This window comes from Bactrocera dorsalis, chromosome 1 (genome assembly GCF_023373825.1).
Source record: "Bactrocera dorsalis isolate Fly_Bdor chromosome 1, ASM2337382v1, whole genome shotgun sequence".
Lineage (NCBI taxonomy): Eukaryota > Metazoa > Arthropoda > Insecta > Diptera > Tephritidae > Bactrocera > Bactrocera dorsalis.
Window position 1 is genome coordinate 101,622,107 of NC_064303.1, and position 26,394 is coordinate 101,648,500.

The 26,394-nt window shown below is 35.2% G+C and overlaps 3 protein-coding genes across 10 annotated transcripts in view; 2 read left to right on the forward strand and 1 right to left on the reverse strand.

The window, feature by feature from the left end:
* The window catches only part of LOC105231134 (muscle-specific protein 300 kDa), a 190,506-nt gene extending 172,934 nt beyond the window's left edge, over positions 1-17,572 (forward strand). For 5 of the 6 annotated variants that reach the window (XM_049459658.1, XM_049459647.1, XM_049459657.1 and 2 more), the window contains exons 30-36: positions 2,857-3,114; positions 5,859-8,878; positions 9,139-9,177; positions 9,373-9,999; positions 12,413-12,554; positions 13,162-13,235; positions 14,983-17,572. In XM_049459658.1, coding sequence (XP_049315615.1) covers positions 2,857-3,114; positions 5,859-8,878; positions 9,139-9,177; positions 9,373-9,999; positions 12,413-12,554; positions 13,162-13,235; positions 14,983-15,232 — 4,410 coding nt within the window. In that variant the 3' untranslated portion in view covers positions 15,233-17,572. The remainder of the gene's footprint in view (positions 1-2,856; positions 3,115-5,858; positions 8,879-9,138; positions 9,178-9,372; positions 10,000-12,412; positions 12,555-13,161; positions 13,236-14,982) is intronic. The other variant, XM_049459635.1, reaches the window with a different exon arrangement.
* Positions 17,573-19,330: 1,758 nt separating this feature from the next.
* Positions 19,331-21,516, forward strand: LOC105231135 (CBY1-interacting BAR domain-containing protein homolog). 3 transcript variants are annotated; one of them, XM_011212261.4, is made up of 6 exons: positions 19,331-19,742; positions 19,833-19,992; positions 20,067-20,207; positions 20,277-20,732; positions 20,805-20,990; positions 21,208-21,516. In XM_011212261.4, exons 1-6 carry the CDS (start codon positions 19,603-19,605, stop codon positions 21,400-21,402), a joined length of 1,278 nt encoding a protein of 425 aa, XP_011210563.2. In that variant the 5' UTR covers positions 19,331-19,602; the 3' UTR covers positions 21,403-21,516. The 3 variants fall into 3 exon arrangements, with proteins under 3 accessions (XP_011210563.2, XP_049316209.1, XP_011210564.2); XM_049460252.1 differs by having other exon boundaries at positions 19,340-19,742; positions 20,805-21,051; positions 21,208-21,223; XM_011212262.4 differs by having other exon boundaries at positions 19,342-19,742; positions 20,805-21,228.
* A 96-nt stretch (positions 21,517-21,612) lies between these two features.
* On the reverse strand, positions 21,613-22,881 carry LOC105231137 (heat shock factor-binding protein 1). Its single transcript, XM_011212263.4, has 2 exons — positions 22,632-22,881; positions 21,613-22,270 (listed from the first exon to the last, which is right to left on the reverse strand). The coding sequence occupies exons 1-2, from the start codon at positions 22,728-22,730 to the stop codon at positions 22,115-22,117; spliced, it is 255 nt and encodes an 84-aa protein (XP_011210565.1). The 5' UTR covers positions 22,731-22,881; the 3' UTR covers positions 21,613-22,114.
* Between the last annotated feature and the right edge of the window lie 3,513 nt (positions 22,882-26,394).

Here is a 26,394-nt window from a genome sequence, read left to right on the forward strand (position 1 = left end):
GACAAATTAGCTGTACATTGTCGGTTGACAATGCTGGAATTTTACAAATCCCAACTCAATGTCGCAAACAGCGATAAGCTGGCTTATTTATATACATACATACATAACTACATAGTTGATGCTTTATGTATGCTGGCGCAAACTTATATGTACCGACATTGCATATGCTTTGGAGTAGCAATATTTTACTTATGTAGATCTTTATTGTATCATATTGCACAAGTATGAGATCATTATGATATCATAACAACATAAATTGTACATATTCATAAGCAAAAACAAGAACAACGCAACAACAAGCAGCCTATTTTCCGGTCAAATGTTTACGCAGCAGTATATATACATTTTCAGGTAGATTTTGGGATAATTTTGATACTTGTGTCACTACTAAATTGTTATGGCGTCATAAGACGCTTTCAGCTTAGCAGCATTAGTTCGTGTAAGCTTGTATATGCAACACCATATGTCACCGAATAACTGTTGACAACTTGAATTTCTCAAATATAGAGTTTTTGAAATTTCAGTGGCTTTTTAATAACTCATACACATATTTTATCATTTTATATCTTTGGTGCCTAAATATTCAACTAAACTTATGTGTGTGAAAGCCGGAAAAATCATTGCAGTGGTCAGTACGTGCACGGAATTCGTGTGAACTGGACATAATAATATAATCAATAATTGAAACAAGAGTTGTTAGTCAAATATAAAGACTAAAGTTAACACTACACGTGTGTTTGAGCGTATATACATATTATGTACACATATAAACATATTATATACAAACATATATTACATATTGTATACATACATATGTATATGTTAGGGCGGTTAAAAACACAAATTTTTTTTTGCTTGATTCTCTGAAAAGTAGGTTCTTAAAAATCTCTAAGAAAGTTGCTTCAAACATGAGCTGTTGAACGTACTGGGAAGGTCCTTCCATACAGTTTTTTAATATTATCAGTTAGAATAAATCCAAGCTCGCTTCCAACTGCTTAAAAAATATTTCGTTTCATAGATTTCGTGGTAAATTGAATGCTCTATAGTCCATTTTATACGATACGATACGATTACTTACAATTTTTTTGTCAACCTTAGGGAACATTTTTTCCTTTGAAATTATTTCGTGTTTTTTGACCCACCCTAATATATATGCAACTACACACTCGCTCATATATGCATTTTTGTATAAAATTCTAGTGTCACGCAATCAATAATGTGTCCTTTTTATTGATTATATGTGTGCCGCAACACAGGTCGCTCATACGCATGGGAGACCATTTGGCTGGTTATTGCATTTCCGTATATATCGTATGTGTGCAGAGTAAAAAATTTAGTGACACATTTATTTACTGCACATGTTGACTCTTATACATATACAACAACAACTAGCACTCATATTGTAAATACATATATTTACATATACATATTATAGATATGTGCATGTGTGTATATAGCTAGTGGAAGTGAACGGAAAAGTCAATGTACGCGCGTAGTGGCCATTAGAGGCACGTAAATGCAAGGCGACAGTAGTGGCACAAATTTAGAAGTTAGCAGCATAAATTAAAGAAGCGGTCGCCGAAGAGCTACATAGAGAGACATATTAGCAAATACTATAGGGTGATTTTTTAAGAGCTTGATAACTTTTTTTAAAAAAAAAAACGCATAAAATTTGCAAAATCTCATCGGTTCTTTATTTGAAACGTTAGATTGGTTCATGACATTTACTTTTTGAAGATAATTTTATTTAAATGTTGACCGCGGCTGCGTCTTAGGTGGTCCATTCGGAAAGTCCAATTTTGGGCAACTTTTTCGAGCATTTCGGCCGGAATAGCCCGAATTTCTTCGGAAATGTTGTCTTCCAAAGCTGGAATAGTTGCTGGCTTATTTCTGTAGACTTTAGACTTGACGTAGCCCCACAAAAAATAGTCTAAAGGCGTTAAATCGCATGATCTTGGTGGCCAACTTACGGGTCCATTTCTTGAGATGAATTGTTGTCCGAAGTTTTCCCTCAAAATGGCCATAGAATCGCGAGCTGTGTGGCATGTAGCGCCATCTTGTTGAAACCACATGTCAACCAAGTTCAGTTCTTCCATTTTTGGCAACAAAAAGTTTGTTAGCATCGAACGATAGCGATCGCCATTCACCGTAACGTTGCGTCCAACAGCATCTTTGAAAAAATACGGTCCAATGATTCCACCAGCGTACAAACCACACCAAACAGTGCATTTTTCGGGATGCATGGGCAGTTCTTGAACGGCTTCTGGTTGCTCTTCACCCCAAATGCGGCAATTTTGCTTATTTACGTAGCCATTCAACCAGAAATGAGCCTCATCGCTGAACAAAACACGCGCGCGAAACACATTTCGAACCGAACACTGATTTTGGTAATAAAATTCAATGATTTGCAAGCGTTGCTCGTTAGTAAGTCTATTCATGATGAAATGTCAAAGCATACTGAGCATCTTTCTCTTTGACACCATGTCTGAAATCCCACGTGATCTGTCAAATACTAATGCATGAAAATCCTAACCTCAAAAAAATCACCCGTTATATATGCATACATTCTATTATACATTTGTACCAGTGTTAGAGTATTGTAATAGGAAATAGAAATATGCGCTAGTAACAGTCGCTGCATGCTTGGAAGCATTATAAATGAAAAGTGACTTGTGCGCTAAATATTTTATGTTTAAAGACACAAAATTAAAGCGGCGATATTTAAATGCAATGCAGGTGTGTGTATATACGCATTTGAATACTTTTGTAAATAATTCTTAATTTCAATAATAATATAATAAATTTAATTTTTATATAATCTAAACTCTATACTTTTCATTCGCTACTTACACACAGATCTGTCAAGATAATTTGAGCTCACAAACGGATCGTTTATCGGAGCTGCGCGATATCGTTACGAAAATAGCCGCCGATATTGGTTTGGATGCCTCCGGCCTCATGCAAGGCGAATTGGATGCGTTAGGCCAACGTTTGCAAGACTGCAAGGAGGCCATTACCACATTGGCCAATGTGGCCGAAGCCAAGGATAAAGAACGCAAGGCCATCGACGAGAATGTACAGCAAACGAAAGCGTACTTGAACAATGTACAGAAGGTGAGTTGCAATGACTTTTCCAACAATATAACTCACTTTTTATACGAAAATATTTACACACATATATACGCAGAAATATACACACACATATGTGTATACATAAGGTACTTATGTAAAACTCAACGTTGCACATAATCTGTTTGTAATTGCAACTACGCATGCACTCAATCACAGTATGCCAATTGCCATGCCAAAGCGCGTTTCCCACCGTTGGCGCCAAATGTCCAAATAAACGCTCGTGTTTGTGTGTGCGTATGTTTATATGCCACAGCGTCGCTTTCAAGTTCATTAATTCCTTAATAGAATTAAATACTTTAGATGGCGCTTGTAGATATCATAAATCTCCAGTGTTGCCTCTTCCATGTTTTTGTATCAGATTGATTTCATTAATTTATTAGCAGGTTTCAACACGAATAGTGAACACACCCATATCGTGTACACCTACACCTACATGCATATATAAATAAGTAAACATGTATTTGTATTAGTGTGTATTGTTGTGCTGCTGATTTTAGTGGTATTAAGTGTACGCGAAACTGTGTGAAAAATAGGCCAGCACGTTTTCCAAAATGGCAGTTTATGGGTTTTGTCTGGCAGCAACACATACATATCTACATGCAAACGTACATTTTTTGTGTTTGTATTTGCTTTAAACAGCGTTGTGGCATATGCAAAAGGTATAGTTTATCAAAATATATTGGCACATTTTTTAGTACTACAACTAAAATTATTTTAGTACTAAAAATCGGTTGTGCTAAATTTGTTTTATTGTTAAATTGACTTACAACTTGCTTGCAATAAATAAAAATATACAAAAAAATGTATCTAAAAAAATTAGTACAAATTTAGTACAACCGAGGCACGTTAGATACTTTTTTCAAAATACTTTGCAAATTTCTTTTAGTATTTTAGAGGAAAAGTTTTTAGTATCAAAAATCGGTTGAACTAAATTGTTGTAATTATAATAATTCTTAATACTCTCACAAATCTCTTACAAAAATATAAAAAAATTTACCAAAAATTTAGTACAAATTTAGTGCATCTACACCACATCTAGTATTTTTTTGATTTCAAAAATCCTTTGGAAAATTTATTAACGTTTTAGTACTAAAAATCGGCTGTACTTAATTTCTTTTGAAGTAATAATTACATAGAAGTTTCTGACAGCAGACAAAATTTGAAAAAAGTTTTTTATAAAAAAGTTAGTACGTCCCACCACTACCACACTTTTTTTCAAAACGCTTTGAAAATTTTATTTTAGTATTTTAACGGAAAGTAGTTTAGTACTAAAAGTCTGCTGTACTCAATTTTTAAATATTTTTTTTAATGGAACATATTTTAGTACTAAAATAGTGAGTACTAAATTTTTTAAAGTAATTTTTTGGAAAGTTTTTTCTTAGTGTTTGTTCTAAAAAATGAAATTCTATTGTAGTACATCTAGTTGACATTAAATCCATGGAAATTTGAGTTTAGTACTTCAAAAATCTTTTAGTACTAAAATTTTTAACCAACTTTTTTATATGATTCTTTGCAAGTTATTTGAAATAAACAAAAATTAGATAAATAAGTTTGTGCTAAAAAGTTTAGTACAACTTTAGTACATGCTTTAGAAAAGTTATTTCAATATTTTAACCACACATGTTTTTAGTACTAAGGAGAGTGGAGTATTAGTTTGCATAACCGTGTACTAAAAATTTTAACGGTTTTTTGAAAAGACTAGAGAAAGGGAAAAGTCAGATTTTTTCAATTTTGGAAAAAAAATATTCATTTCATTCGTCTACAATTATGTTTTTGCTCTCAAAATTGTTCCCATTCGATATTATGTACTTATTCCAGCGCTTCTTCCAATCAATGAAACACTTCTCAAACTTCTTACCTCAGTGGCTGCTACAAACAGAGTAAGCAATTAACGAAGCTGAAGATATTAACCGACTTCAGGGGCATATATATCAATTTCCAAACTGAAATTTTAAATCTCGTACATTTGATTTGGTTTCTCGGTACGCAGGCAGGTCCTTTACTTTGCCAATTGAGTGTGGCAGCATTAAAAGCATTTTATAGACACGCAAACTGTGTGTGTGTACCTATATACAATCATGTATACTCGTATACTGCGCACCAGGTGGGAGTGTATAAAACTGTTGTTCACCTGGTTTTATTTTGACTTTGAAATGCCGCCACAAACGCTTGCTGCTTTGCGGTGAAGTCATTATCAAATTATAGGAAGTTAAACTTTTTTGCAATTACCTTCTTCTAAAGTCTTCCAAATTGCTTGTATGAGTTGAAAAAATGTGAGCCAAGCGGTGTATATAAGCATATACATATGTATTGGAAAGGGAATATATGCCACAAATTTGCGTATAATTTGTTGATACTGAATTGGCACAGTGTAGGTGGGTGGATATCGAACTGCTATAAGGAGTCTAATGCCACAGACTTCACTAACTCACATGCTGGCTCAATATTCGTGGCTGTATTTGTAAGCGCAGGTAATTGATGTGTTTGTAATGCATGCAACTGCCAATTTAATAATGCAGACAGGCAGCGGCAATTACAACCAAATGTGGCACAAACAATGTGGCAATGTATTACTGGCATTTAAACACCATCCGCATTCAGACGCCGTTGTGGCTGAGCGCATTTCGTATGCGCGCGCCAATCATTTCAATACACATTATTGTTTTTAATACATACTTTTCGCAAAATTAAACTAAAACTAAAATTAAATGCTTCGTCATTTGCAGGATGTCGATCGCCAAGCGCAGGTCACTGCCGCCGGTGTGCCTAGCGAGGAGCAGCTAACGGCATTGCGCACCCACCTGCAGACACTGGCACGCACCGAGGAAGAGCTGAAGCAGCTGCGTGAGCGCAATATTGAGAATACGACGACTGAACGCGGAAATCTGGCCGATGATGACAACACCATAATCGAGGTGCTAGAATTGTGGCAGAAGATATTCCAGGATACCTTCCAAGAGTATCATCGCCTCTCCACACGTTTGCTGCGCAGTCAGAACAGCGCTGAGGCATTAAAGTTGTGGCGTCAATACTTGCAACACGTGCAACAATTCCTCGCCTGCAACATACCCGAAGACTATACAAGCCTCAAGGAGCAGCAGCATCTGTGTGAGATACATCAGAATCTGCTTATCTCACAGCAAAATGTGCTCGCCACACACACGGAAGCCGAACAACAACTCGAACCGGCACTCGCCGAACAATTCAAAGTGCTGACGAACATGCACAATGAGACGCTGTCACGTATTATGCAACGCAATAATGAGTTGGAGGCGCGCATGACTGCTTGGAACACGTATCGCGCTGATTTGGCGGCGCTGCTCGAGTGGTTGAAGGAGCGCGAGAAGGAGCGCACACGCTTGCAACTGCGTTACATACACCTGAAGCGTGTGCCACGCCTCAAGCAGCGGCTGGATGAGTTACTACAACAGTTGCCAGCAGGTGAAGCAATGTTGACGCAGTTGAAGGAGCAACAAACTGGTTTGTTGCGCTTCTGCGACGATGCGCTCGCCACCTCCATACGCATGGAACAGTCAAGTGTGGCACAGCGCATTAACAACTTGAAGGCCGCACTCGAGACATGGAATAGCTTCCTATTGAAAATCTCACAGCTGGCGAGCGCTTACGAGCAACGTACCGCTCAGCTAGATACCGAGTTCGACAAAGTGCAACAACTGGTAAACAAAACAAATGCGCTGTTACCCACTAGCGCCAGTGATATACAGGATTGTCTGAGTAAACTGCGCGCACAGCAAGTACATCTTTCGACGCTCACGCAAGATCTTGAAGCGCTTAATGTCACACAAGAGGAACTCAAAGAGTGTATTAGCCCGCACGATATGAAGGCCATAAGACAGAAGATTTGGCTGCACTGGCAGCAGCATGCTGATCTCGAATATCAACTCACGACTTTGATAAACATCATCGAGGAGCGTTTGTCTTTGCATGCGCTCTTCAACACACGCTACGACCGTTTGGCGCACTGGTTGAGCGGTCTGGAACACCGCGTTGAACGTGATTCAGATATCTCAGCTATTGCGAACCCCGAAGACGCAGCACGTCAGCTGGATAAACAAATCACCGCAGAGCTGCAACTGCGCGAAAAGGATCGCGAATGGCTGTTGTCTACGGGACGCGAGCTTATCTCACTCTACACAGACAATTCGCGCAATGCAGAAGCCATACGTCATGAGGTGCAAGAGAAATCTGATATGCTAATCGATCGTTGGGAACGGCTGAAGTACCTGAGCAAGCAGCGCGCCAACAAAATTGGCGATTTGAAGATGACACTGCTGCGCCTGGAGGAACGCATTGCCTTAATACGTGCCTGGATGTTCGAAGTAGAGACCGAATTGGATAAACCACTCACTTTCGACTCTTATACACCACCGGTTATAGAGGCGAAACTCAAGGAGCATGAGAAGATACAACGCTCCATTGAGAATCACAGCAGCAATGTTGGTGAAGTGTTGAATTTGGTTGAAATGCTGCTAAATGACGCGGATACCTGGCGCTCGCATGTGAACACCTCGAATCTTGGTGTATCTGCGCAGAATCTCGAGAAACGCTGGAAGAATGTCTGTCAGCAATCCGCCGAACGCAAGCAACGCATACTTACCACATGGAATTTGTTGCAACAACTGATCAAATTCACCACTGAGTACAAAACATGGCTAAGCAAACAGGAGGCAGACATTGCGGCCTACGAACGCGACCTTTCAACGTTGTCGAAGGAAGAAGCGGCCGCACGCCAAAAAGCTGTCGAAAGTAAGCTACGTGAACTAGAGGCACAAGAGGCGCCACTCAACCAATTGGCGCAAACTTATGCCAAACTGATGATGAGCGCTGGTGTTGATCCCGAGAATATACAGAGTCTTACCATGCCGACGAAGGTAATGTTAGCGAAATGGCGTCAACTCGGACCACGTTGTCATGCTGTTATCGATGTGATTGACAAAGATGTCAAATTGCGACGCGATTTCGAGAAGGCACAACAAGAGGCTGTAAATGCGTTGACTGGCATACAAAGCGAACTGGACCGTTTGCAGAAACAACAGCCAAGCACACCCGCCGAAGCGCAAGCTGCTGTGAAACGTATCGAAAACTTGGAAGCCAAGCTGAAACAAGCTGGCGAAAAAGTGGAAAGTGCTGACAAATTGGCGGCCGAAACCAAAAATAAAGCGAAACAAGACGAACTGACGCGCATCGTAACGCTCATCACGCAATACACCACCATTTGGCGTGAGTTGCAAACGCGCATAGTCACAATCAAAACCGAATGGATCGCCAAGGCGGCCGCCGCCGCTACCGGTGTTGCCGGCGCTGTTGCAGAGGCAGCCATCACTGCGACACACGCATCCGAAGCCGATGCCGGCGTGCAAGTGAACACTTTGTCACAGCGCAAGCTGCGCAAGGCGCAAATGCAACGCGAAACCTCGATCACCGCCAAAGATGCCTACATCATGGAGCTGGAGACAGCGATCAAGGAATGCCAAACGAATCTCGATGAGCTGAAGCGCACCATTTGCGACAAGACACGCAAACCGGGTCCGCAAAAGATGTCTAAGCTGATTGGCAATGCACAATCGTCCACCGAGCTGGTGAAGCATTTAAGCCAGCTGTTGTTGAGCGAATGCCAGGCGAGCGCCGACGAGGCGCAAGTAGAGACAGTGGCAGAGCTGGCGCTGCGCTTCGAAACATTGCTGTCGCAATGGAAGACGCGCCAACAGCAAGATCAAAAAGCTAGGTAAGTGACGGCCCAATAATTGAGATGTATTAAGTGTTAATGTGAATAACTATTTTTTGCTTTGGTGTTGGGATACTCATATTATTATTCTCTGTTTTCTTGTTTATTTACACTCCACACATATACACACCCGTGTGTAAACTAAAACCTTGCAATAAAAAATACAAATTAACACACGCCTTTAAACATGCTTCATGTCACGCTCTCAAAACGCTATGTGTCCAATTCGCAAACGCATTTCCATAAAAAATGTTTAACAGAAGTGCGCTTCCCGCTGCATACAAATTGACCTGCCCACAGTAAGTGCCATTACACTGTAAATTTAATTGTACATACATACCAACATAACTGTAAATTTAAGTAAATTTGCCTTCGGTGTACTGCATTTACTCATACTTCATGCTCGCCATAAATGACAAGCATTTGAACTCAACATAAATCCACTAACTGTGTTCTCTCATACTTCTCTCTCTCTCTTACTCTCTATCAAACAGTGAGGTCGGACGCCTGACGTGCCCGCTTTGCACACAACGCAATTGGCAGCAAATCGACAACGATCTTTGGCGCCTCGAGCAATGGCTGCAATTTGCCGAAGGTACACAGAAGGCGCAAACCACACCACCTTCGAATATTGAACTGCTCGAGGATGTGGTGCAAGATCATCGCGAATTCCTGCTCGATCTCGAAAGTCACAAATCGATTGTGATGAGTCTGAATGTGGTCGGCGACCACTTGGCCACACACACATTGGACACGGACAAGGCGCGTCAATTGCGCGATCGTCTCGAAGCCGATAATCAACGCTGGAATGCTGTTTGTATGGTTGCTGCCAAATGGCAGGGTCTCTTACAAACAGCGCTCATGGGCAATAGCGAATTCCATCAGATAATCGATGAACTGTGCGCATGGTTGCAACAAACCGAACAGAATATCAAGTCATCGGAACCGGTGGATTTGACTGAGGAGCGTAGCGTGTTGGAGGCAAAATTCCGTAAATTCAAAGAATTGCGCGCTGAATTGGAACGTTGCGAACCGCGTGTTGTGAGCTTGCAAGATGCTGCCGACCAGCTGTTGAAGTCCGTGGACGAGACGAGCGCCGAGTCGTCACACACCTATGCAAGGTAAGCGGGCGTATGCGCCAAGCCGCAGGGCGGAACGATTAAAGTAGGGGGTTTGTTCGAAACAAAAGTGTTGTGTAAGAACTTGCGATACGTTTGAAAGTGTGCAGAAAATAATAGTTTGTGAAAAACAAAAACAAAAAACACAAAGGAGAAATAATAAAAGCTAAACGAGCATATACATGGCTTTCGCTTGGGTAAACCGAGTTGAGGAACCATTATTAATAAAGATCGTTGCTAAGAATGGGCTGAGATGAACGTTAACAGTATTTTTTGTACCAGTTGTAGTTGTAGCGTAGAATTTTGCTTTCCTAAACTTGGCTTGTAGAATACCTGAAATTGCTTTGTAGAAAATCTAAACTTGCCTTGTAGACCACTTGAAAAAATGTAGTAATTGTCGTATTTTTCGTAGCAACAATGCAAATTATGCATTTTATTATTTAGTTTTATAAATTTTATATCCATAACTTTTAAACAACATACCTCATCGTGTCACAGTGCTTTGTTTGATTAAAAAAAAAATCTATGTGTTCGGAATTCGAAATTATACTAACACTTTTTGTAGTTTTGGGGCCTTTTCCTAACCAAAATTTTGTTCAAGGTTTGCTTAATAAATATTATATAAAAGTTATATAAAGGGATTTTAGAGCTAAAGAGGGCACACATGTGAAATATGATATTATTTAAGAATACAACAAAATTTTTATATTTATATGTAAGAAATGTGTGTTGAAGTTTTTTTTAAGTAATACTTACTATCATGTTGAAGCTTTCATCAGTGAAAGCTTTATTCAAAATGACATAAAAGAACTTGTAAAGATCTTTCGATGTCACATTTTCTTTTCTTTCGTTGAAAATTGTCATTTGTGAAAAGACCGTTAAGCTTTGTAAGCTTTGAAGGAACACTTTACTTATTGGTCAGCTTTGAAGACTACATTTTCTTATTTAGAAAGAGTGCTTAAAGCTTCTTAACCTTTACAAAAAAACTTTTCTTGTTTCGAAAACAAGCTTAAGGCTTGGTAAGCTATAAAAAACACTTTAGTAAGGTTAAAGATTAAATTTTCGTATTTAGAAAATGAGCTTAAAGCTTTTTAACCTTTACAAAAAAACGTTTGTTGTTTCGAAAATGAGCTTAAAGCTTGGTAAACTATAAAGAAACACTTTAAGTAAGCTTTAAAGTTTAAATTTTCTTTTTTAGAAAAAGATCTTAAAGCGTTGTAACCTATACAGAAAAACAATTTTGTTAAGAAAACGAGCTTAAAGCTTGGTAAACTATAAAGAACACGTTAAGTAAGCTTTGAAAATTAAATTTTCTTTTTTAGAAAAAGATCTTAAAGCGTTGTAACCTATACAGAAAAACAATTTTGTTAAGAAAATGAGCTTAAAGCTTGGTAAGCTATAAAGAACACTTTAGTAAGCTTAAAGATTAAATTTTCTTATTTAGAAAATGAGCTTAAAGCTTGGTGACCTTTACAGAAAAACTTTTCCTATTTGAAAAAGGAGCTTTAAGCTTTGTAACCTTTACAAAAAAGCTTTTCTTGTTTAGAAAATAAGCTTAAAGCTCCGAAAAGGGCTTTAAGCTTGCTAACCTTTTCTGAAAAATTTTCGAATTTACTAAAAGAACTTTAAGCTTTAAAGAAACTTTTATTTTCTTATTTAGCTGCATTATCTACCTTTTTGCGCTGTAAATTATGACTTTTGCATAATGAAAGTAGAACTTGGTTTCATACACAAAAGTTTGGGAATTTTTTTTTCATGTCGAGCTTATTAAAAAAAATGTTATATATATTTTTCTACAACCTTGAATATTTCAGATGTGTGCCAATATTATATAAACAGTTATTTTCATATTTGTACTACTTGAAAGCTTTCATAACAATAACTTCCATTGCACTTGGGGCTTATAAAATAAAAAAATTTAATCCATCATGTAAACCATGACGTTATGTCCATCCTATTAAAGTATTGTCTTATAAAAAATAAGTTACATGTGTATTCCGTTAGTGTTATGCTACTTCACACATTTTGTTCTCAACATTTTATTACGGTATATAACCCATTGTTATCTTAGCTTCTACCATACTACTTTACAATTTAGTTTATTGCCATTAAAACTCTTTGAATCTCTTTACCTTTTATGCGTACATACATACATATATACTATATATATATAATACATATGTTATATAATTTTGTTGAACAAATACTATATATTTTTTGCTTAACAAAAACACCAAATTTTCCGAAACAAAATTGGAATGAACGCTTTCTTATTGTTCTTGTTGGCGTTCTTTTGGTTGCGTATTTGGTTTTTTGCACTTTTTTGTTTAAAACTCGAAACTTTTCGTCCGCCCATTCTAACACTTCATCCAATTGATTATCTCGTAAGTTCACTAACATTCGCATTAAATCGAAGAACCCTTTCCAGGTTGACCGATCTGCGCTTGCGTCTACAATCGTTGCGACGTCTGTCCGGCATCTACATCGTGAAGTTGGGCGCGGTGCTCGGCTATGATGGTGACAATATGGGCGTGTCGCTGCATATGTTGTCGAATGAGGTAAGCTAAATGCGGGAGGAGAAAGAAAATTAAAAAGGAAAAAATAAAAAAAAAAAACAAAAAAAAATTTTTACTTCAATTCTTTACTAATGTAATGTGTCAGTAACAATTTACTTTATTTGATTTTCATAATTAAAAAAATAATACTTTTTCTTAAGCACCAAACCTGATTGGATATGAAATTGAGCAAACGTGATTTACAATTAAAATTAAAAAATACAACAAAAAAACATAAAAAAATGAAAAATATGTAAAATTAATTTAAAAAAAAAAATAAGAAAAATAATTTAAAAAAAAATAAAAAATAATTAAAATAAAATTAAAAAATATTTTAAAAAATATTAAAAAAAAAATTTTTTAAAATTAAAAAAATATTAAAAAAAAAATTGAAAAAAAAATTAAAAAAAAAAATTGATAACATAACAATTTAAAATTCTTAAAAATATTTTTAAAATTTATTTAGTCGCAGAAATGCTTAAACTTAATAGTTATTAGTAATTTTATTATTTCCTTTGTGCATTTAATTACTCAGTGTATACGTTGGTTATTAATTTATTTGTTTTATTCTTTATTTTCTTTTTCGTTTTATGTTTTTATTGCAAAACAGCTTTTGGATCAAACTACATTACCCTCTACATCTTCTTCCATGCAGGCAGCCGCACCATACACTGATAATGCAAAGTAAATATTATTAGATCGTAAAATAGTTTTTATAAGTTTCGAAATGCATTTTATTCGTTTCAAAATATTTATTTTCAATTTCAATAGTTTGAGGTTTCATTAAGTACAAGTAAAAAAGAAAAACAAAATTGCATGCTTTAGTTATTTATTACTAAAGTAGTAAGTCTCGGCAGCTACGTCTACTGGCAATATATTAATAATTTTATATTTTCATTATTATTTTTTTGAATTATTATTACTATTGTGTTGAAATTTCTACACGCACAAACGCACTATATTTTGTAAATTCGCTTTACTTGCCAGTGGACTTGGAAGCACGCAACAAAAAATGCTTGATTTTGATATGAGAGAAGCAGAATTTTAGTACAGTAACTAAGATATAAAAGTAATAATGAATGAAAATAATATATATTCTGACAAAAAAGTTTCCGGAAATTGTAAACAGAATGCAAAATATTTAATTAGTCAACAATATTTATTTTGTCGCCTTCAAAGTAACTTCCATCAGATTCTATACACATATGCCAACGATTTCTACTGTCCAACTCCTTCAGCGAACTTTGTTTTATCTCTTCGATCGAAGGAAAACGTATTCCACGGAGCAACAAGTTCGGTTTGGGGAACAAGAAAAAATCTAACGCGATGGTATTCATTGAGTTTTTGGCTTTAAATTCGGTCGTACTCTCTCAAAAAAATTCTATTTTATTGGGACGAGTAGAGTAAGAACACGTTTCATACCAAAAATATCCACCAAAATCATTCGAACGGACTCGGGAGAGATGTCGAGGTCTCTTGTCATCTCTCTAATAGTTGCCTAACGATTTTCAAGCACCATATCCTACTTTTATCATATTTTCATTAGTTGAAGATATTGAAGGTCGTCCAGAACGAAGCATATCTTCAGCGATCTATCGACTATCTTTAAAGGCTTTGTATTTTTGATAAAACTGAATCACCGTAAGCCATTTCCAACAGTCGCATCGATTTCGCTCACGAAATTGGGTTAAAAATACAAAATTTTCTACAAATTATTTGTTCGATATCTTTATTTTAACAAACTGGCTGACAAATCGCGTTCATTCTAGTAACCAAAGACAGTCCTACCAACTTAACAATTATATATTTATATTTTTTTTAAATATACGGATACTTTTTGACACAATGTATAACAAAGATTTTTATCAAATTATTTATTATTCAAATAAATTGGTTAAAAAGAACTTGAGTTCGTGCAATATCATGTAAAAGTTCTTAATATTGGATAGTCGAAAAAGTCTTTTCGTATTTCCAATCAGACTTCAACTATTTTTTTTTTGTCTAATATTTTATTTTAATCACAATATCTTAAACTCAACTACTTTGTTATATCGAAATCAAGCTTTTTTTTTGCTGTGCCAACTTAAAAAAGCGCTTTAAGCGCCGAGTCATATTCATACTCGTACTTCAGCTGAGCAGTGCCGCAGAGAGAAAACTGGGGAAGGAGCATGTTTGTAGTGAATTTTATTATAGAAAAAAATCTGCCAAAAATAAATATTTGCAGAGTACCGTAATAGAGTTCGAACACAGCAGAAATTGTACGCGCTCGCCCCACTACTCTCCTGCACTGCTGCTGAGTAGTTTTAGTTTCAAAAAGTAGTCTGTAAGCGTGTGTATATAAATTTTTGTTGACTATTTATGCCAAATTTCTTGTACCTCGTCGCTTTTTATTTTTCTTTAACGCATTTGTATTACTATCTCTTTATAATAGCGGCACCACCGGCACCGATGCCGATGCTGTCGATGGCGATGCCATCAACACCACCGTACTTGCGCGCGGTGCACGCTTCCTCGGACGGGTTGCACGTGCCTCGCTGCCCATACAAGCGCTCATGTTGCTGTTGTTGGGTGTTGCCACACTTGTGCCCCACGGTGAAGACTACACCTGCATGTTCTCGAACTCGTTTGCGCGCAGCCTCGAGCCGATGCTGTCATACCCGAACGGACCGCCACCGACGTAATAGTGGGTGGTTGTCGCAAACCAAAACAAAACACACACAGAAAAAACAATTAAATTAAACGAACAAACAATAGTATGTAAGAAAAACGAATATAAATAATATATATAATACATATATATAATATATGTAAGCAAAGTGAGATTTGTAAATGTGTAGGAATTGTGTACAAGATTGTACAGTGTTAAATGGAAAAAAAGTTGCATTTGGAAAATTAAGCAAAAGAAGGGGAGTGTTTTGTACGCTTGCGTGAAATTGCACAAAAGAGAAAAATAAGAAAAGAAAAGAAAAGAAGAAAAAAAATAAGCATAAAGTCGTATATATGCCTTGCTTGTAATTGTATGTACAATAAACTATAAACAAATACTGATTGCTATAAATTTGTACAGCACTTAGTGCAACATAAAGAATAATTCAAATACTTGCCGTACGAAGTTTCCCAGGTAGTTTGTACATTTTGATAGGCATTAGATAGCGCTTTGGAATAATTGACGAAACGAAACCGAAGTTTTGGAAAACAGTAAGTTAAACAAAATGACGGCGAATGAATAATGAAACTAGGGTAATACAAAAAAAATAAAAAATATAAGAAAAGCTGGCATAACAGTTATAATAACAGTTACAATAACGGTTATAATAACGGTTATAATAATAGTTATAATAACGGTTATAATAAAGGTTATAATATTGGTTATAAAAGCGTTTATAATAACAAGTTAAAGCTAGCACAACAAAGTGCAGCAACTTATGTGAAATTTTAGTATTTAAGCTTGACATAAAAACAAAAAATTACAACAAAAACAAAAAAACAAATTACGATACGCACATAGAACACGAAAAATTATAGTAAAACAAATTTTTGATATTTTCAGTACACGAAAAAGGACTATTTGGCTGTGTCGCAAAACGACAACTAACAACAACAACAAGCATGCCGTGTGCCAAGCGAATTTCGTGGAACATTTTTGCTTGACGCACGGCATGACGCAAGCACAGCAAAAAAAATGCAACAAAAATGCCAAACAACAACAACAAACAAGTAGAAAACCGAAATCCTTAAATATTTACAACAAAACTCTCCAAAAACTGAAATTTTCTCAAAGCCACATAAAGTAAATTGCACGAACAACTTTCAAAAACGAAAAAATTCAAAATCCATGACCCAAAAAATTATATTGAAAACTGACAAACGCGCACATTTTTGCATGACCGCATCTCCCAAAACACAGCGGTTGTGGCAAAACTGCGTGCATTTGCTTTTTCGTAAAACAAAACAACAACAAAGTCAATGTAACGCCATCCTTTAGCGTAAATATGCGCGCATGCGCACAAATCTCTCCAATGTGCGCTTGCTGGTTGGTTGCAAAGTTGACAAAAACAAGTACTGAAGCACGATTAATTTCGCAAATCACATCGAAAACATTCCCAAACAGGCATTACCATAGTTAGTTTTTGCTAAACGCAACATTTACTTTATTTTCCAAAACTTTTTTAGTAATTTCTTAGTAGTTAAAAATCGATAAATGTTGTTGTTGCTGGCATTAATGTTAATAAGTTTGTATGTGTGGCGCAGTTGTTGTTGGAAAATGTAACTAAATGCGAGCAGCAAGTGTCCTCAATTGGTGCTAAACCAAATTTCATTGAAATAAATTCCTTTTGGCTAAGAAAAAAGAAAGGAAAAGAAAAAAAAACTAAATGGAAAAAACTGCAAAACAAAACGAACGAAGTGAATTATTATTATTATTTTTTAAATGAGATTAGTAAAGGCAAACAAGCGAGTTGCAAAATAAGCAACCAAATATAAAAAAAAAATTAATTAAAAAAAAATAAAATTATAAAAAGAAAAATAAAAATTGTTAAGCCTAAAACTAGCACGCGCACTAGAAGCGCCTGTGCGTGAATTTAGTTTTGCCAGAATCCATCCATACACATTTGCATTGTTGTAGTGTGTATTCTAATATATATTTTGTTTACTTTTTATTAACTTTGGTATGAAATTTACGCTTTATCTATGCTTTTCCTATGTGTACCTAAAACGCATTATGCAAACTTATCGTTAAAAACTATTTATTCATTTCGCTATGGATTTACATAACAGACATACATATACAAACATGCATGTATGTATGTATGTGTATGCTTACGATATTATTAATAATTGTTTAAACGCTTATGGCTTTGTTAAATTTTCCGTATTTTTATACAACTACACTTAAAAAAAAATTAATGTAAATTTATTTAAAAAAAATTTTTGTAATAAAACATTTTTTTTTACTTTAAGTAAACGAAATGACCATTACACGACAGAAACTGAAAAAGTAAATACAGAAATACAAAAAAAAATTACAATAACACAAAAAAAGTTCAAAAACAAAACTCTGAAAAAACGCAGTTTTTGAGTTGTCAGTTTGTAGACAAAAAAATTTAAATTATGTACTATATATTTTTGCATTAAGCAGCAAATGTTTATAAAACTTGTGTTTAGATTAACTTATTTAAGTAATATTTGTTTTCACTTACTCGTACATTTAATGTATCTACATATATACATACGTATACTACACGTTTATTATTATTATATTATTATTATTATTATTATGTTATGTATAAATCACCTTTGCAAAAGTATAAAAATAAAATAAATAAAAAAATATCAAATAATTTTTGTATTTTATTAAGCAAATCCAGCGGCTAAACCAACGAAAGCGCAACATGCCAATATAAAAAGTTTTTTTTATATAGTAGGAAGAAGCATTGAAAGCCGGAATTCGGAACTTAAAACCGCTAAACCTTACTGATTCCCCGAACTCGTATCGCTCCCACGGAACCACCGAAAAATCCAAAATATTCATGTGAACACAGTATTTGTGTTTGCCATGTTGTCTATCTAACCACGCATATAGTAAATATTATAATTAGCTTCCTACAACATATAAAATTACTATATTTTCCACCTTACTGTTAATGTTATACACCATATTCTTCATTAATTATAGAATAAATGCTATAAACAACTGTTTGGTTAAAAATTAAATTTTTCATTAATATGTGGGTTTTATAGTTATAAAATGGATACAGTTTTATCCATTTGTTATAGTAGTATAATTTACCAACCAGTTTGGTGCCAAAGCACTGCATAATAGCCTAATAAACACGAAAAACATGGCTTGGTGCTACATTTCTTCGAATAACATTTTTATGATAACACATTTTACAATGAAAATAAGAAAATCAAAATCTACAAGCGATGAGCTTTCCAACGACACCTCATTCGTCTAAATCGGTTAATAAATGGCGGAGTTATTTGAGTTTTTAGTTGGGCAACACCCCTACTGTATGGTTATGGGCGCCTAGTACTTCGGGTGAATTTGCTACGATTTTTACGCAGCATTTTTCTTCGCGCTACACGGCGCCACCTGGATGCGACATTTCACGCAAAATAATCTTCCACATGAGTCATCCTGCATCCATACACTTGAAATTTTATTTTTTTGCTTTGTACAGCGTCACCTGTGTGGGACATATCACTGAAAATATTTTTTCTTATGAGTCCTCCTACGTTCACGCGCTTCTTTTTCAGCTAGCGCCTTGGTCATATGCAACATTTTTCGTCACCGCAATTTATTTTTCGCTATGCACAGTGACACCTGTGTGCGACATTTTGCACAAAATATTTTTCCACATTAGTCATCCTGTACATTTTCAGGTAGCGCCTTGGGGGTATGCAACAGTTTTTGCCGCTTCGATCCTGCACTTTTAGTTTCCGGCAACGTGTTGCTGCCCTTGCTGGGTGCCTGATGCATATGGAAGATTTCGTCAGGCACAATTTTGCCGTGCGAGAAAAATGTCGCAAGGAAGAAATAAAAAATTTCGCATGTAATTTTTTTTTGTTTTCGTATATTTAGCGCAACTTCTGCACCGTTCAACCGATTTGCACGATTTTGGTATCAAATTAAAGGGAATTTAATAACGCTTCTTTTGCAGCTCGTTGGAAATAAAAACACATATTTATTTAACTTTTTATTTTTAATTTTACGATTTTTATTTGTAATATTTAAAAGTTAAGTTTAAGTGATGTGCATACATGTTTGTTTGAGATTATGAGCAAGATTTCCATGTTCAGCTCAGTCAACTCTAAATGTAGAGCCACCATAATATTGTCAAAAAAAGTTCAAATATTTTTCTCAGTGTATTTGCCGTAATGCCACAGATGTCGCTGCACGCTTCCTTATGCTTGTCATTAACGCCGTTGTTGCTATGGTTTCAAGTTGATTTCAAAAATTTTGACAGACCCAAACAAATCAAATGAAAACAAGAAAATTTCGAGCTATTATAAAAATATATGAAACATTAATTAAACTGAATAAAGCACAATGTTTCGACGTGGAAAACTGCATTTTCTCAGCACGAAGGATGATCGCATCAAAATAATGAATGAGCGCATTAATTTGACGGAGAAACATTTATTGGAAATATGTGCTTCCTTTGCAGCTTGCACCAGAAAAATAGCGAAGTAATTAGCATATTGGACGCCTACTTAAATTTCTATAAAAATTAGATTTGTGCATACAACAAATATATAACTGTAATGACATTTTTTTAGATGCCGCAATGCCTTCGACGATTTGGGGCACAAAGTGCAGAATTTCGCAGAAGAGGAGAAGATCAATTATAGCTTGAGTGATGGCCTGAACTCCATTACCACATCTTTAACTGTACAAGCGGATTATATGGACTTGCTGGTGCATCGTCTGGAAATGAAGGTGAAAATTGCGAAAAATTAATTTTTTTTCAAATATTATCACGAAAAATGAATGCAAATTTGATATACTTGCAGATAGTCAATGAGTTGAGTCAATTCGAAAATCTTTGTAAAACCACACGCGATAATTTGCGCGCAGCAACAATCGCACGTGACAAGGAGGTTTTGAAGCAACAGCAATTAATGGAAATCAAATCGAAATTTACATCAAATAATGTTAGTATCAAAAATAGTATAATATTAATCATAAAATACATATTCAAAATTTAATATTCACCTTACTAGACGGCTGCTGATTCAGAGTTGCTGAAAGCCAAATTGGAAGTGAACCGCTCCAACAAAGAAATAGATGAGATCATAAATACCTTTGAAAAGCGTAAACTGTCAGAGATACGGTCTTTACTAACCGATTTTATACTGATCAGTCTCAAATACCATACGAAGACTTTGGAAGTGCTTTCGGCCAGTTATTATGATGTCTCGAATATTGATGAAAATGGTGATTTTAATGAATTTCAAAAACTAATGAAAACTAAAGGCGAACCTAGTGGACGAAAGCAGGCGCTAAAGAAGGGAATGCGTTCACAATCGATGGATAGCTTAGATCACGATACACTTTTGAGTCCCTTAAAACATACTAAAAAACTTTCGCGTAGCAATAAAAGTTTAACGAGCAAAACTGATGTTGGCCACGACAACACGGGAGATGACGGTGAGGAAGACGATGATGATGATGATGAGGTATATTAGTTACTTTTAGTAAACGTAAAAATATGTACTATATATGTATGTATATTATATTTTTTTCTATAGGAGGATTTAGAGGCATCGGCTGATAATACAAATGACGAGGAGGAGCACTCGGGCACTGCTTCCGATGATGATGAGCCCACAGAGAGCATTTCGGCTGCGAAACCAGCAACGCTTGCAAATAAAATGGATGAGAAAAAAACCAAGGAACAAACAAAACAGCCATTTCGCGCTATCTCCTCGGCGCACGTAAGAACACAACGACAATTGCATGGAAAATCCAATTAATTTTCAGCTGTATTGGAATTGAGTACATTACTTAAATTTTTAATTGAAAAAATTTCAATTGGTTGCTTCTAGTACAATATGCATGCGTGTACCAAATAGAATAGTTTAACCTATTTTAACACAAAAGGATAACATTTTTAGTACAAACTTAAAATAATTAATTTTACCTTTCGATCAGGTCGGCAAGTCACAAAGTCAACACAAGCCTTTCGCTGCTAAAAGTGGCGTTGGCATACCAACGTTGCAAAAACGTGCATCATCACCACATTTTGGCGTTAAGGAACATCAGCTAAAAGGTAACCCTAGTAACGTGACAATGACACTGGAAGGTCCAAGTAGTCGCTTAGTGACAATTGTTGAATCGAAGAAATGAATATACAAAAATCTATTGAAAATTAATGTAATACAACCAATCCATATTGATTATACAACCAAGACATGTTTATACCACTATAATGTATGTATGTCTAGCCTAAATAAACACTTCCGCATAATTACGTTTGAAAAAATTGCCTTTGACGAAATGTTATTTTGCTGCAGTTTTGACTATACATCTTCATATATAGTGAGGTACTCCACTGTGTTTTTTTAGGTTTAAAATTAATGCTTTTATTATTCCAAGTTTTCCAAAGACCAATGAAAATTTAAACTAAGCAAAGTAAACTAATTTCAAATATACAATGACAATTAACTAAATTCTAACTTGTTACAGCACATTTCTGTTGTTTACGTGCTCAATAATTGTTTTCATTTGATTTGTAACAAAAGTTTTAAAATCTTACCTTTTATATTATTATTATTTTTTCATTTACTTATTTAAGATAATGAACTTAATTAAACGTTTTGTGTTTTTTGTTTAGCCAATTCTTATCAGCATTGAATGTTGCTTTTCGTGCGTATTTGTGGAGATCGACTTCTATGCCGTTGTATATGTATGTATGTGCATTAATACATGGTTTGGTTTGGAATACATATAAATATTTGTGTTCCAGTGACAAATTGTCAATTAATGAGCAATGTTTAAATGTACGCTTCATGGTCATATGTATATCTATGCTAACATGCCGCATCAAAATTTGACTGTTTTACTTTTCTGGGCCTTCAACGCCAGCTTGATTCATCAAATCCGCAATACTTTTCTCCAAATCATCTATTCTATTGCCCATATCATCGATGCGTGTGATTATTTGATCCGACATTGTTTGGAATTTGTCTTGTACATTTTGTAGCAGGTTTTGTACCTGAAATGGAAATTTAATATAAGAGTTTGTTAAATAAATGTATGAAAGTAATGTTTCAAAAAATGTATTTCCTATGCTCAGATGATAATATAAAAATAGATGCATTATTCAAATATATACATATATACGTATATGCATTTTCCTTGTTACTGCAACGTTGGCGTTGTTGCTAAGAGATTTGTGTACATTAGCAAAAAATGGGAGTGGCGGTTATCCTATACAAAGCATTCATGCAAAATATAATACGCGCTTCAAACACTTTAACAAATAATTTGTATCTTAAACTTCACCAAATTATAGCATATTTGTTAAAAATATATGACTGCACAATGTTAATAATAAATTAATGGTGATTACTCACATATATTGTTAATTCCTGCATATTTTTCGGATCCGCATTACTGCTCAAGGAGTAATTTTGATCCAAATCGCTATCAACGTCATTCTTAAGATCTGCCATTGTTGCTGTTTACGCTAATTTCAATTGCGATTTATTGTGTTTGTAAACTTTTTTTTATAAAAGTATAAAAATAACTTAATATTTTGCAACTTTCCGTTCTAGGAAACCAGACACAACAAAATTTTAACTGAAAATGACAGCTGAGCAGCTGACAGTAGACTTATGTTCTTTGTTGTTATTATGGTTGCCAAGGTTTTTGGAACAGGGTGTTTGCAATGCTTTGGAATCATGCAGCAGTGTTGTATGGTTTATTATTATTATAAATACACTCAGTCCTCTTTTTACGCGATCTCTTTTTACGCTATTTCACTTTAACGCGATTATTTTTGCAGCGCAAATTCCTTTTTTTACGCGAATTTCTCATTTTAACGAGATTGCTTTTTTTCGTTTTTTGCTTGTTTACATATTTTTACGCGTAATAATTTTTGAATATGTCGGCGCACCCTAATAGTGTGTGGATATTGGATATTGACACCGAGGTAGACGAATTTTTCAAAAAGAATTGAGTCTCTGTATGTTAAGATATAAAGAACTACATCGGAACTTATTGGGTCCAAAAAGAAGTATTCAAACAAAATAAACTGAATTTATGGTGCAAACTCAGTCAGAGATGCTAAGTCAATCAGAACATCAATCCATAGTTCTTACTATTGATTCTGATACAAATTCTAGTGATATCAGTGCCGGCCATCAAAGTAAGCGGCAAAGAATAATTTCCACTACGGATAATGACAGTGATTAAACAGCATTCAACGGTGTTTTTCAATAAATGTACCTATTTTCTATTTTCTTCTCTTTTATATATGGTTTTTGTTTTGTGTTTTTTATTTTGTTATGAATGAATAAATTATAAGTATGAAATTTGAAACTTATTGTATTGTTTTTGAATATTTTTTTGCGCGTATATTTTGTTATACGCGATATTTTTTATATTCGGAACCAATTCGTCAATTAATATTGGAAAACTAACAATTTTTACGCGATTTTTTTTTTACGCGATTAGTGGCAGAACCAATAATCGCGTAAAAAAAGGACTGAGTGTACATAATAAAAATTTTTATTATAATGTAAAGAGAAAAGTTTTTGTTTATATTAATATATTAAATTGTATTTTTTTTCCATTAAAAATATTATTTTTTTCATTAATTACCTTAAAGCCAATAGCGTCTTTATAGTTGTAAATTTGGATGCTCAGCAACATGTATAGATTAAATGTTTAGCTGCACCGCTGTGCTGATGGTGTTAGATACATGTTGCGCAATAAGTGCTTCATAAACATGTTTCAGAGTGGATGTTTGTATACATTTTAAATAAAACGAATTGGTGTCATTGTACTCCGTTTCCTTGTGATTTTGTTAGATTTAGAACTTAAACAAGTATTTATATTAGGATACAAGTAGATATAAACACATATAGATTTTTTTATATACACACAATTAATTTTTATCGAATGAGTGATTGCAAAATTTCAATCGTATTGTCTTTCTCTTGCAGCAGTCCAGATAAATAGCCCAATTAGGCATCATAAATCCAAAACAAATAAATTTGTTTAAGTGGCACTTTCGAATTTTTCGCACACAAATTCCTTTCAAACATGCAACGCTCACAAATATTAGGTTAGATTCCTCATTTGTCTAAAACCCAACAGCCTTTATCATAACAAACAACTGATTTATGATTCCCTAATACCTAGGCACTTGACAAAAAGGTTTGACACCTTTGAGTGTGCACGTGTCCATGTTCGTGTTATGCGAGCCGATTCAATGCTTGGGCTAGGTGGCTCACCTATTTTTGCGTAACGATGTATAAACGTACATACATCAGTTAGCTATCCCATTTTTTCCACTTAATCCAATGTTATTTATAACGACAACACATTCTCACTGAGGGTACTACTGCATACATATGTACATAATTATGTATGTATTTATTTTGTATATATGTATAACCAAGTGTATAATTTGTTGAATTGATACGATACGAGTCCATTCCATCATATGTCCTTCGGAAAGGATCTATCAGAGCCGTTCGATATCAAACTAGGTTTCAGACAATGCGAACCTCTATTGAGGGACTTCTTCAGAGCTGAACATAGAAGGTATAATCTTCTATAAAATCGTACAGCTGGCTTCAACAACTGTGCCGTTAGTTTTGTTTTCTGCAGACTGGATAAGAAAGCGAAGTGAATTGGTCTGGTAGTGAACAAGGGCCATAGTTCAGTGAATTAAGAGGCAGCGGCTACGCTGGCTAGGTCATATCGTCCACATGTCTGAAACACTCCAGCCCTGAGAGTGTTTGACGCAGTACGCGTCGTAGGAAGCAGAGAAAGAGGCACATCTCCACTCCGTTGGAAATACCAGGTGGAAAAGGACCTGGCTACACTTGGAATCTCCAATTGGCATCAAACAGCGAAAACAAAGAACGACTTGCACGATGGCTGTGAACTTTGCTATAACCGCGTAAGCGTTGTTAACGCCAATAAAGAAGAAGATAAGATTCATATACATTTGTTGAAAATCTAAATCTTGACTACTCGAAGTGCCTGACCAGTGCTTACTCTGAACACAACTAGTACGCTCCTCTAACTAGCTGTGCTATCATTTCATATCACTCCTAAGATAATTTGCTAAGAATTTCTTTCACTGTTGGGTTGATGTGTGCGCATATGTGTATGTATGTATCTGTGTCTATGTCGGCTTTCAGGTCAAAGGTGTTAATGCAAGTAGTTGTAAACTCGCACTTAGACGACGCAAAACACATCACGCCCTTTAACTTAAATATCAGATTAGTGTTGTCTCATTACAAATGAATGTCGTTTCGCCTTTATTTATTATATTTGGAGCATGAAGGTGTATGAACATGCATATGTATGTATATAGGTACATGTATAGACTACACTGTAGACCGTTGTGCAAAGTAATACGTGTGGACCAAAATTAATGGGTGCAGGTGCTAATGCTATGGTTTGCTAGACGGTTAATCTTGTTGCAGCAAATATCAAAGGCAATTATTATAAATAAATATATAAATAACAATTCCAGTTGCGTAAATCTCATATAATCAGAGCTGATATTTAAACGGTTTGTACTGAAATATATCAATGAACTTAAAGGGAATATAAATTATATAAAATATATACTTCTTGGTTTGATGCTATCAACTCGTAGGTCTCGTTGCCAATTCACAGCGGTCTGAAGTTTACTTTTTTTTATCAGGAAAGCAAGAATCATACACTTCAACCCGCATTTGAGGAATAGTGCGATATAATAATAGGCCGAATGAATAAATATTAATATATAACACTTTACCGCGAATTTTCACAGGTCATGGCACCTGTTCTAATATACGAAACATTAAGATGGAGGATGGATTTTAGAATTATACAAGCGCTTTAGCTTTGCAATGAGAACAATATCTTCTAAGTACTTGGAAGTTGATATGTCTACAAATTCCAGACAAGTTGATATATAGAATATAGATAGAATTAATCCCAATCTTTGATATCCTAAACAGAGTCGACTATTTTAAGGCTTGGAAATATGGAGTAGGTACAGTAAAATGCCTATTGAAACTTCCTTGAATAAACTCACATATAAATCAGCTTCACATATAAATCAGCTTCCCATGCACATGGTCCTGTCGATCCATGCATGTCCCTAAAGTA